The 12,749-nt window shown below is 40.3% G+C and overlaps 1 protein-coding gene across 2 annotated transcripts in view; it reads left to right on the top strand.

The window, feature by feature from the left end:
• Positions 1–817: 817 nt before the first annotated feature.
• Positions 818–12,749, top strand: part of EML5 (EMAP like 5) — a gene marked incomplete at its 5' end in the record, with an annotated part of 161,250 nt that continues 149,318 nt past the window's right edge. For both annotated transcript variants that reach the window (XM_082853619.1, XM_082853620.1), the window contains one exon: positions 818–1,014. In XM_082853619.1, coding sequence (XP_082709745.1) covers positions 818–1,014 — 197 coding nt within the window. The remainder of the gene's footprint in view (positions 1,015–12,749) is intronic.

Raw genomic sequence — 12,749 nt, forward strand, 5'->3', positions numbered from 1 at the left:
AGCCCTGGCCGGGTTCAGGGGCCTTGTGAGACAGGCGCTTCCCGGGCGAGACCTCCCAGAAGCAGGGAACGAGGGTGGCCCAGAGTCCCGCCGGGGCCTAAGCGGGACGCGGTCAGGGCGGCTGGGGTCGCTGGTCCTGGCCGAGGATAGAGGGACTAGACGTTAGGCGAGAGCGAGAGGACGGGAACCGCGACCCGGCAACGGTACCCAAGGAGCACCCAGAGCCTTCGCGCTCCCCCGCTGGGAGGGGCGGGGCAGGGTTGGGCAGGGCGAGCGCGGGCGTTGGCTGCGACGGCGGCGAAGGGGCGGAGCCGCGCGAGGCTGCGCGCTCGCCGTTTTCCTGCGCTGGGGGGCGCGCGGCGCGGGTCCGCCGGGCTGTGGGACGAGACCGCGGCGGGACGTGAACGCCGCAGGTGACCCGGGCGAGGAGCTGGGTGCCAGGGCGGCGGCGGAGGCGTGGAGGCGGGAGGCGGGCCCTCGCTCGGCTCGGCTCAAGGCTTGGGCGCTGCGGCCTGAGGAGACAAGGCGACCGAGGTGGGCGAAGAGAGGGCGCGCGGCACCCTCTTGACGGCCGGCGGCGCCCGCGGCCCTCAGCATGTTCCGCGAGGCTAGGGTTTTCCTCCCGCCCGTGGGCTGAGGCGACGCCGGCGGCGGCAGGAGAAGCGACATGCACCTGCCAGGCGCGGCTTAGAGGACGCGGCAGGCGGCGAGTCCCGGCCGCCCGCGGGAGGGCTTGTTTCGCCCGGACGCCGCCGCCTCCTGTCTCCCGCCGCCGCCGCCGCGGGCCCGAGCGGAACGGCGGGGTGGGCGCCCCGACATGGCGGCCCGGAGCGCCCCGAGCTGCCACCTGCGGCTCGAGTGGGTGTACGGCTACCGGGGCCACCAGTGCCGCAACAACCTCTACTACACGGCGGCCAAGGAGATCGTGTACTTCGTGGCGGGCGTCGGCGTGGTGTACAGCCCGCGGGAGCACCGGCAGAAGTTCTACCGGGGCCACAGCGACGACATCATCAGGTACGGAGGGGCGGGGGCGGCCGCCGTCCCCTTGAGACCCGCGCGCCGAGTTTGCACTTGCCGGTCCTTCTGGGTGCCCGTGACCCGCTCCTTCAGGGCGTATCGCCCGGGAGAGAAATCCACAGCCATCTGGTCCCGAATCCACCCTGTTAACACCGGAGAAATGCCTTTCCCCATCTTCGCGTTCTAGATGCCTTTCCCCATCTTCGCGTTCTAGAGTCTCTCCCTCTCGGTCGGTGCGGTGACACCAAGTCCGCTTATCCACTGGGCGCTCGGTTTTCTGGCTGTGTACCCTTCTTCTTCCATCAAATTTGTGAAATGTACGAAAGGTTATTTTGGTAGCATTTTACTCCTTTAAATCCCTTCGTTGATTTCTTATTTAACGAATTCTTAAAGCGCCCGAGGGAAGTCCTTTACCTAGTAGAGGACTGATAAAAGTCCCCTAAGCTCTAGGCTGGTCCTGGGGAGCGCGCCCAGGATGGCATCCTGGAGGGCTCTCATCTCTTGGCCATAATGATTAGTTGAGGTTTCACTCCCTGCTGTTATCAGCAGATAGAAAAGAAACCCTGGCAACCTTCAGACAATTCATTGCACTTTAAAATGTGCACACCTATAGGCAGTTTGGGGATAGGTTTGATCCGAGGAAGGTGATAAAAATAATTCTGATTTCCAATTCTGTTTCCTTTTCAATAAAGCAATGCTAAATAAATATACTTTTGTATTTTTAACTTAAATCACAGTTTTGTCTTCATTTTAATTCTTTTGTGGGCGGCATCTTAAAGTTGGTCCCAGTGCTTGTTTACATTTCTTTAGTGAGCGGTGTATTTGAAATGTAATTTTCAATCAGTGTCTCAGCAGAACTTTTGTGGCAAATAAAGTTAAAAGCTGCAGAAATTATTCTTGTCCTTTGATTATTGTCTCAAGCACAGTATATTTGTCGTTGATGATGGAGAATGTGTTTTAAAACATTTTGAGACTATGTGTGTGTTTGTGTGTGTGTGGGCGCGCACTTGCGCTTGCTTCTTCTGGGTTTTTTAAAAGAGATTCTATGATTGGATTTGGTTACTCAGTTTTATCCCCATGTCTGTTTTCCACAGGATTTAAATTGTGCATTTCAAATCCAGTATCATGGTTTGATGTCTTGTAGGCAAAAAACTCTGGCACTTAAATTCTGTAAATAAAGAAGATCTTCTATTTTGCAGGTCTGTACGTTTATGCTCTGTAAGAGGGAAAAGGAGGCCTAGGACAAACAATAGGTAGGGCAAGATGGAGTAAAGATAAGGAGACCAGAAGCTGAGATTGTGGAGTAGGAAATGAGATAGTGTTTTGTGTTCGGTTTGTTGTTATTCACCCCAAGAGTAGAATTTACCCCAGTTCTTTGTCTTTTTCCCTGATCCTTTCCCGTTTCTCTCTTCTTTTCCATGTGTGTGTTCTCTGACAGTTCAGGGGATAGTAGCCTTATATAGTTGAAGAAGCCTTGACTGAAGCCCTCCTCCAGATAGTCAGTCTCTTAGGTTCGATTCAGTAGGTGGGGTAGGTAGGTGTGAAGGATTTTGAGGTGCACTTCTGTTGTTTTTACTACTTGGTAGTTGAGAGCAATATGGTATGAAGATCTTCTGAAACTAGATATGATTTATTTGATGGGGTAAATGATGTTTTGTTTATTCTTCCAGCAGTAATTTGAAGCTATATTATGTCACACCGCTTGAATTTTTATAATTGTGTTTCAGTAAATTGTAAGGAGGTGATGCTTTGCCTTCCTTTGGTATATAATATATACCTAGTTGCACAACCATATATGTAGTATCTCAACGTGTTTCAAAAGTGAGATTACTCTAATTTTTGTCATAATTGGATACTTGCTTATGATTTTATGCAAAGGATTCACCCTTAAAATAATTTATAACAATAAAAAGTTTTCTTGAAAATTTCAATGGGGTAGTAAAATCTGAATATATAGCATCCTGAAATTGTGGCACAAATTTAGTACAGTACTAAGACTATAACTTAGAAATCGCTCAAACTGTTTTGGAAATTTTGTTTCATACAATAATGGTAGAGATCATTCTTGTTTATGAAATAGATCAGGAAAATGTTCAAAGCTTTCAAATTTGTTTCAATTCAGTGTTTGAAATACAAATATAGTTACTACTCCAGTAATTTTTCAATTCTGTCACAGCAGAAAATGTAATATTCATAAATGTGATGGCATGGTGGAAAACTGTTGCTGTAACGTTAGCCTTATTAGTAAAAAGTATAGTTTTTATCATCTGTTTTGTTTTCATACTTGCTTGAAACTTAGGTAAAACATATTAATTGAATATAACTTAGTCTGAAGCTGACTATACCAGAATGAGCAAGTCGTTGTCTTTAGGTTTTGAAAGTGTAGGTGCCATATTGGTTGTAGACTAAATAATGATCAGTTGCTTACCAGTTCTATCATCTTACTACATCTGGCATTGCCAATGGTGGTGCCACATGACTTTATCATTTTGTCTGTGTTGCATGTAGTTGTCTTACTTCTTTTTATTAGGTATGTATATATGTAGTAATTTGTCCTTTAGTTATATTTATTTCAGTATTACTGACTTATGTAGAAATTAGTTTCACTGTCAGAAATAACACAGGAATTTTAGAGTCACTTTTTCTTTCTTAATGGTTTTTTTTCCTGTGTCCCAAGTTATATTGATAAAATTCTCTAGTTATTAAGTGTTTATTACAGGCTTAAGACTAAGTTATAAAATAGACTACTAGTAGTTTTAATAAACGATGAACATCTGTAGCTTGGTCTATATTTTGAAACTTTTGCCAGCTGTCTTCCCAAAGGATACAATAGCTTTTAAAATTAATTTTTCTAGATACTACCCATCAACACATTTTTGACAAGTTTGTGCTTGAAGTAGTGAATGTTATTGATAGTTTTCAAGTCATATATCACCAGTGAAGACCATTGATGGAATGTAGTTAGCTTGGTGCATTTTGTTACTACTTTTTTTTCCTTTAGACAAAATGAAAGGTGTAGTAGCTCTTCAATTGTGGTAGGTGGTGTTTTGAAGAAAGAAAACTGATCAAGCTTCATCATGATCTAGTAAAAGTGGTTTTTAACAGCTCTGTATTTATAGTATGGAAATTTCATTTATTCAACACAAATCAAAATTGTCTTGAAAAAGCGTTTCAGAATGTATGATGTCTCCATGGTGGATCAGTACTTTTTGTGTTTATGGGTTGAGGGTAGCAACTTTTTAAGGTCTGGCAGGAATTGCTGCAGTAGACTTGTTGTAGACTTGTTGTCTACTTAATGTTTCCAGATATATGGTCAATATTTCCCAAACTTGACTGATCAACAGAATCAGGAGCTTTTTGCCAGTTTAAGGAGCTTTTTGCCAGTTTCTAGCCTTTTCATCAAATGTGCTAAGCTAGAATCCTCTAGAGCTGGATCCCAGAAATTTGTTTTTCAAACAGTGCCCCAGATGATTCTGTTTAGGAAACATGTTGCCAATCTGTATCGCAAAACATGCACGCATAGAATTCTTAAATAAGCAGTTTGAGAAATGGGTAGAAACCCTGCCCTCAAACCTGATACCAGAATTTTCTTAAGCATTGTGTAATATCTAGAAGCAATACTTCAGAAAGTATTAGATTACATACAGATTTAGTAAAATGTCCCTTTGTTTAAGTAACTAGAATTGGTGACCTGAACTTTCACAGACTATTTAATAATTCTGTTCTGTAAGATTTCACTTTATGTACTTGGATATCAAAATATTTATGGTTGTTTTTCAAATACTGCACAGTTTAAGAGATAAAATTAAGATGTTTTCAGTCAAAGGTTTGAATTATCCAGAATAATAGTTCAAATTGTCATAAATGTACATTAAATGTATCTTTATTATTTACTTGGGGAAAAGACAAATTTTACATTTGTGTTATAATAACTTTTCCTTTATTATTTTATAGTGTCTAATATATAGATAACTAGTAAAATATATTTGGATATAAATTAAGGAAAACATGGTAAATAAATTCTTTGAAGCTATTAAGAAGTAATAGTTTCTTAGAAACTATTAAGAAATAAGAACAGTTTCTTAGAAACTATTAACTTACTGTTCTTTCAAGGTCTTTTCACTCATCAAAGAAATATTTATTGAACATCTTTGTGGAAGGATCCCAGCTTTAACGTATTAGGAGTTTAAGACACTATCAGTCAAGTAAAGAATCACTTAGAATACTATGTGTACTGTGGATAGTGGTATGTACATGGGCACATAACAGTTACAGTGATGTTACCTAGTGAATAGAATACGTAAGCTGTCTGGATCTTTAAGGAAAACAGAGAAGTCGTCATCAGAAGAAATGAGTGAAGGCATAGCATTTTGAGATGAGGTAACATCATATGCAATCGTCTTATGTTAAGAGAAAATATCTGAAAAAGTTGTTTGTACTCACTATCTTCAGTTCTTTTTCTCCCATTCAGTCTTAGCTCTGTTCTATTTCACCCTAGCAACTCTTGTCAAGGTCACCAGTGACCTCCACAGTGCTATATCCAGTGGTCAATTCTCTGTTCTAATTTTATTTGATTTATCATCATTTGCCACAATTGGTTATACCCACCTTAAGACACTTTCTTTTTTTTAAAGATTTTTTTTAATGTGGACCATTTAAAAAATCTATACTGAATTTGTTACAATATCGCTTCTGTTTTATGTTTTGGTTTTTTGGCCCCGAGGCATGTGGGATCTTAGCTCCCTGACCAGGCATCGAACCTGCACCCCCTGCATTGGAAAGCGAAAACTTAACCACTGAACTGCCAGGGAAGTCCCTTAAGACACTTTCTTAATTGGTGTCTGGGACACATCTTAGTGTAAAAATAGGTATTTCTTGCTTTACTTATTCTTTCAGCAAATATTTATTGAGCACCTATTAGTATTTACCAGGGACTATTTTTAGCACTAGAGTTATAGTGGTGAACCAAGCAGGTGAAATTCCCAGCCCTCGTGGAACCTATATCTACTGGGGGGAGATAATAAACAAGGTAAATTTCATATTTATATACATAATAAATATGTATATAGTGTGTACATATTATCTATTATTTTTGTATATATAGTGTGTATATCTATCTATATCTATATAGTATGTAAGGGCTAAGAAAAAAACAGGAAAGTGAGATAGAGACTACTGGGAAGAGTTTAGATAGGTGTTTGGATAGGGTAGCCAGGAACGCCTCACTGTAAAGTATACATTTAACACTTGAGTAGAGACTTGGAGGTGAGGGAATGTGCTGTGTGGCTATGAGGGAAGGACATTTCAGTCAAAGGGACTATCAAGTTCAAAAGCCCTGAAATGGAATGCCTCATGTGCTTGAGGAACAATGTGAAAGCGTGGCTGGAGTGCAGTGAATTCACGTGAAAGTAGTAAAGAAATGAGGTCTGATGAAGTAATGGTGGTGGGAACAGATTGTGTACGACCTTACAGGCTTTTGAGAGGATTTTAGCTTTCCCATCTGAGGGAGATTAGAAGCCATTGGAGCAATTTAATCAAATTAGTGACATAATTTGAGTTAATGGTTTAACAAGGTCACTCTGGCTCCTATTTTGATGACAGACTGAGGGAGAGGGATAGGATGGAAGCAGAGAGACCACTTAGGGGACTGTTCTAAGACATATTGGTGGCTTGGACCAGAGTGGTTACAGTGGAAGCAGTGAGAAAGGATTAGATATATTTTGAAGATAGAGGCAACATGATTTACTGATGGACCAGGTATAAATTGTGACAGAAAAGAAAGATCAATGGTGATTGCAGTTTTTGGCCAGAACACCTGAAAGAATAGAGTTGCCAATAACTGAATTAGCAAAGACTGGCAGGAGCAAATTTTCTGTTTTGGGAGAAAGGGAAGATCATGAGCTCTTTTAGAAGTGTTCTGTTTTAGATGCTAATAGACAACCAAGTGGGGTTGTACATTAGGCAGTTGAACATGCATGTCTATAATCCAGGGAAGCATTCTGGGCTTTGAGTGTTATCAGCATCTAGATAGTATTTAAAGCCATGAGCCTGGATGAGACTACTGAAGGAGTGAGTATGGATAAAGAATCTGAAAAATGGATTACGGCAGCCCTCCAACATTTAAATATAGGGGAGGTGAAAAAGAACTGACAAAAAAGTGGCTAGAGAGGCAGGAGGAAGACCAAGAGAGTGTGGGGTCATGGAAGTCAAGTAAAAAGAGTTTTTCAGGGAGAAGGAAGTGATCAGCTGTATCAAGTAAGGTGAGTAGAGCTTCACATTAGTGGAGATGTTGGCTGTTTTGCAATAATTACATTGTAATCACGAGGCTGTCCAGGAGACTGTGTATGTTCAGGTGATCAGGGAACAAAGAAAGAAGTCATCAAAATGAGTCATGTCATTATTATGCAAAACTGGCCTCCTTGAAGATTTGCTCCAGCAGCTTCTAGTTTGCTTGGTTATTTAAAAAATGGCAGCTCTAGATCCCTGCTGTTCAAAGATACGGTCCTTAGACCAGCAAGAAATGCAGGTCTCAAACCCTACCCCAGGCCTACTGGATTAGACTCTGAATTTTAACAACGTTCTCAGGTAATGTTTTGGGTTTAAAATATTAAAGTTGTGGGGTTTAATATCAAAGTTTGAAAAACACACTCTCGATCAGTGGTTTTCAGTGTGGTCCTTTAACCAGCAGCATTAGCCAGTGCATTTAACCAGTGCATTAGCACTTAACTAGGTGTTAGAAATGCAGATTCTTGAGCTTCACCCCAGACCAAATCAGAAAATCTAGATGGGGGCCCAGCAATCTACTTTAATCACCTACATGTGATATTGATGTATTCTAAAGTTTGAGAACCATTGCTCTAGATTCTTGATTTTCAAACCTGGCTGCATATTAGAATCACTTGGAGAGTTAAAGCAAACATAATAAAACCACCAACGGCTGAGTCTCATCCCTAGAAACTTCAATTTAATTTATTTAGGGTGGGTCTCAGGTATAGTTTCTTTGTTGCTGTTTGCTTCTGTTTTTAAGCTTCCTAGATGATTCCAGTAAGCAGCCAGGGTGGAAAACCACTGCTTTAGATATAGAAGTAATCCATGGTAGTGGGCTGGGAAGTCAAACTCAAAAAACTCAGGGCCTACCCAAATTTATTCATTTACTATTATGCATTATATCACAATATTGATCATTTACCAAGTATTGAGACCCCTTTAAAAATTTGGGCCTATTACCTAAGGTCCATTTGGAGATTTTTTATCAAAAAAAGCAACCCTTTGTATTGTTTTCCATTAATGGATCTGCCCAGTGTCATCAGTGGCTGAAAACATGAAAAGACAGATACTTTGCATCATCAGTCCGGAAAAATGCTTACTCACTGGGGACCTGAAAGGTTCACTTAATGGGCAAAATTATGTGCATCCTGGATGGTACCAACTGAGGTGTAACTCCATGCCCCAGGTGTTGATTTCAGCAGACTCCTAGATCAGTTGTAGTGGGTTTGGGCCAATGATTTGGACCATGGAAAGCCCAAGATTGTCCATTAATAAATTTCCATTTTGGAGCCAGGATCTGCAGTCAGAAATAGACCAAATATCCAATATGTTAATATTTGAAGAAGCATCTAAACGCCCCTCAGAAGGACAGATCATCCCCCCTCTATGAAATTCTAAAGTGGACATATTCACAAGGACAGTTGAAATAGCACCCTAGATTCATGTCCAATGAGGGCAAGGTAGCTGAGACTGCATGTTGCCACTGACAGCTGACTGGCTTCTCTTTAGGCCAGCAAGTGTCCTCCAAGTGTCTTCAGTATGAATCAATATTCTGAAACAGTATAAGAACTGGCAAGGGGTTACACCTAGCCAGTGTAAACAAGCTGCCTTGGCTGCAGTGGTATCTATTCTAATTATAAGGTGGCACATGGTATCACCATATTGGCCAAAGACAGCAAGAACTTGTATGAAAGGCTTAATAGATCCTGGATTTCCTGTCTACAATATCACCCTCTGTGTATTGGATTATTAAAAGATCAAGGGAAATATAGTGCCCACCTTACAACACTGGCATGCATATCCATCTGTATTAGTAAGCATGGCAGAAAAATACTAAAAAATTCTTGGAATGAGGGGATAGGCAATGGGACTGAAGATGGACATTGGACCCTGGATCTAGCGGTTTTTGAGGCCACAGGCAGGCTCAGTTCATCATAACACCACTAAATTCTAAAAAAATTTTTGTTTTGGGATGGGTGGCTCATAATGCTGGATTGGCTAATAAGAGGTTGTGATTGTAGGAGGTGTTAACTCATTTCACTCTAAAAGTTACCTTGTTCTTAACAATCAGGGAGAGATACCTGATTTTAGTTTAATACAGGGGCTGGGGATATAGAAACAAAGCAAAGAGGTTGGATGTGAGGTCAGAATTCTGGATTGTATCGTTGCCAAGGTATAGATGGGTGTTCAACCTCTCAATGGAGCCCAAGAAAGGGAGAGGTCATAGTCATGGGTGCTGGAAACATGGAATGTGTGGCAGAACAGGAGCACCTAATTGAACTTAAAGGCCCAGAAATAAATTTTTGTTAAGAGAAGTGTATATAACCTGTTCCTCAAATCAGTTAGAAGAACTGAGATGCACGGTTGCCATAGGTCTCTTTGTTGAGGAAATCCTGCTGCTCTTTCTGTTCCTGGGAATCATGTACCTATTTCACCTCCCAACCAAAGAGGACATTCATTCTTTATCTTTTTTTCATTACTATGAGAGGACTTTCTTTCCTGGTCAGGAATACAGTACTAGACACTACTGCCTCTGGTGTGGAAGCTCACATTACATATTCATTTCAATCTATGGAGAGTAATGACAATTGCCACAGGCAGTTACTCCTAAGAATTTTGCAATTTTTACTCAGTATGATGTTGCTTGTGATAATATTAAATTAGCCACAAGATGATGGTGTAACCAGGTCTAACCACCTCAGTGTCCATATTTTTACAGATATTAAGGTTGATCAGGAAGCAGGGTATAATTCCCAATTAGGAGTGGAAAGTGGAAGGCTATTTTAAGTCTTAGAACATAGTTGACAACTAATTACAGAGTCCACAGACTGGTCATCATTACCTGGTTGCAGTGTTACTTTTCTAATTATTAGTTAACCCGTGGACAATGTATATAACACACAAAGCACCAAAGAGGGTGGCACTACTGACATGGTAAGAAGTTTTACCGGAGTCTGGATGTTAGATTTAGATTGCAAGTTGACATGCACCTGCAAAAGACAATTTTTGCAGCATACAAAGAGACCATGTAGGATTCTGAAATTGACATAATAGGGAATATGAGAGGTTTGGTAGGTCCCCTCTTAGAGGGTGGTTATTATATTTTAAAAATTATTGATATATATTTATAATAGAAAATAGAAAAATATAGAAAAAGGAGAAAAAATTTACCCACAGTCTTGTAACCTAGAGATATTACTATTGTGTGTTAGATTATTTTTTTTGAAGTCTTTATGATACATGTATCATAAGACTTTAAGACTTTATTTTTTTAGAGCAGTTTTAGGTTTACAGCAAAAGTGAGAGGAAGGTACAGATTTCCTATATTCTGCTGCCCCCACACATGCATTGCCTCCCCATTATCAACATCATTCACCAGAATGGTACATTTTATCCAAAGATGAACCTATATTGACACATCATAATCACTCAAAGTTTATAGTTTACCTTAGGGTTCACTCTTGGTGTTGTACATTCTATGGGATTGAACAAATGTTTAATGACATATATCCATCATTATCATATCATACAGAGTATTTTCACTGCCCTAAAAATCCTCTGCTCTGCCTGTTCACATACTGCCCCTCCCTGCAACAACTGATTTTTTTTTTCCTTTTTTTAAATTGGAGTTTAATTGCTTTACAATGTTGTATTAGTTTCTGCTCTACAGTGAAGTGAAGCAGCTATATGTATACATATATCCCCTGCCTCTTGGACCTCCTTCCCACCCCCGCATTCCACCTATCTAGGTCATCACAGAGCACCGAGCAGAGCTTCCTGTGCTTTATAGCAGGTTCCCACTAGCTATCTATCTTATGCATGGTAGTGTATGTAATTACTGACTCTGTAGTTTTGCCTCTTCCAGAATGTCATATGGTTGGAGTCATATAGTATGTAGCCTTTTCAGATGGCCTTCTCTCACTTAGTAATATGTATTTATGGTTCCTCCATGCCTTTTCTTGGCTTGATAGCTCATTTCTTTAGTGCTGAATAATATTGTATTGTCTGGATTGACAATTGTCTTTGACATTGTCTTTCACAGAGCAGAAGTTTTTTATTTTAATGAAGTCCAGCTTATCAGTTATTTCCTTCATGGATCCTGTGTTTGATGTTATAACTAAAAAGGCATCACCAAAACCAAGGTCATGTAGGTTTTCTCCTGTGTTTTCCAGGAATTTTACAGTTTAACATTTAGGTCTCTGATTCATTTTGAGTTAATTTTTGTGAAAGGTATAAGGTCTCTGTCTAGATTCATTTTTTACCTGTAGATGTCCAGTTGTTCCAGCACTGTTTGTTGAAGGAGACTATCTTTGCTCCATTGTATTGCCTTTGCTCCTTTGTCAAAGATCAGCTGATTATATTTATAGGGGTCTGTTTCTGGGCTCTGTATTCTGTTCCATTGATATATTTTGTCTACTCTTTTGCAAATACCATATTGTCTTTTTTTCCTTCTAATTTTATTAAGTTTTATTTATCTTATAAGTGGAAGTTTGTGTCTTTTGATCACCTTCATCCAATTCCCCCCCCCCCACCCCCCCGCCTCTGGTAACCAGAAATTTGGTCTCTTTTTCTATGAGTTTGTTTGTTTTTGCAGTATAATTGACCTGCAATACTATGTTAGTTTCTATTACACAGCATAGTGATTTGATATTTCTATACATTTCAAAATGATCACCATGATAAGTCTAGTTAATATGTGTCACCACACAAAGATACTACATAGTTATTGACTATATTCCCCACACTGTACATAGCATTCTGTGCATGTGTGTGTGTGCACGCATGTGTATGTATGATTACTTGAAGTTACTGATCTCTTAAGTTCAAACTCATTTTAACAACCCTGCATTTTTACCCTCCCCCCGCATGTTTACTGTTTTTGACATCATATTTTACATCTTTTGTTTTATATCTTTTGTGTATCCCTTAACTACTTATTGCAGACATAGATGATTTTATGACTTCTGTCTTTTAATCTTCTTACTATGGCTGATTTACTACCTTTACTGTATAGTTGTCTTTACCAGTGAGATTTTTTCCTTTCACAATTTTCATCTTTCTAGTTGTAGCCTTTTCTTTTTCACTTAGAGTTGTCCCTTTAACATTTCTTGTAAAGCTGGTTTAGTGGTGCTGAACTCTTTTAGCTTTTGCTTGTCCATAAAACTTTTGGTCTCTCCATAAAATCTGAACACAAGCTTTACCAGGTCGAGTATACTTGGTTGTAGACTTATCCCTTTCATCACTTTAAATATATCATGCCACTCCCTCCTGGCCTACAGAGTTTCTGCTGAAAGGTCAGCTGATAGCCTTATGGGAGTTCCCTTGTACATAAATTGCTACTTTTCCCATGCTTCTTTTAACATTCTCTATCTTTAATTTTTATGTCTTGGTGTGGTCCTCTTTGGATTGATTCTCTGTGGGACTCTCTGTGCTTCCTGGACCTGGATGTCTGTTTCCTTCTCCAG

The sequence above is a fragment of the Leucopleurus acutus genome (assembly GCF_964270905.1).
Source record: "Leucopleurus acutus genome assembly, chromosome: 1".
In the NCBI taxonomy this organism is placed as follows: domain Eukaryota; kingdom Metazoa; phylum Chordata; class Mammalia; order Artiodactyla; family Delphinidae; genus Leucopleurus; species Leucopleurus acutus.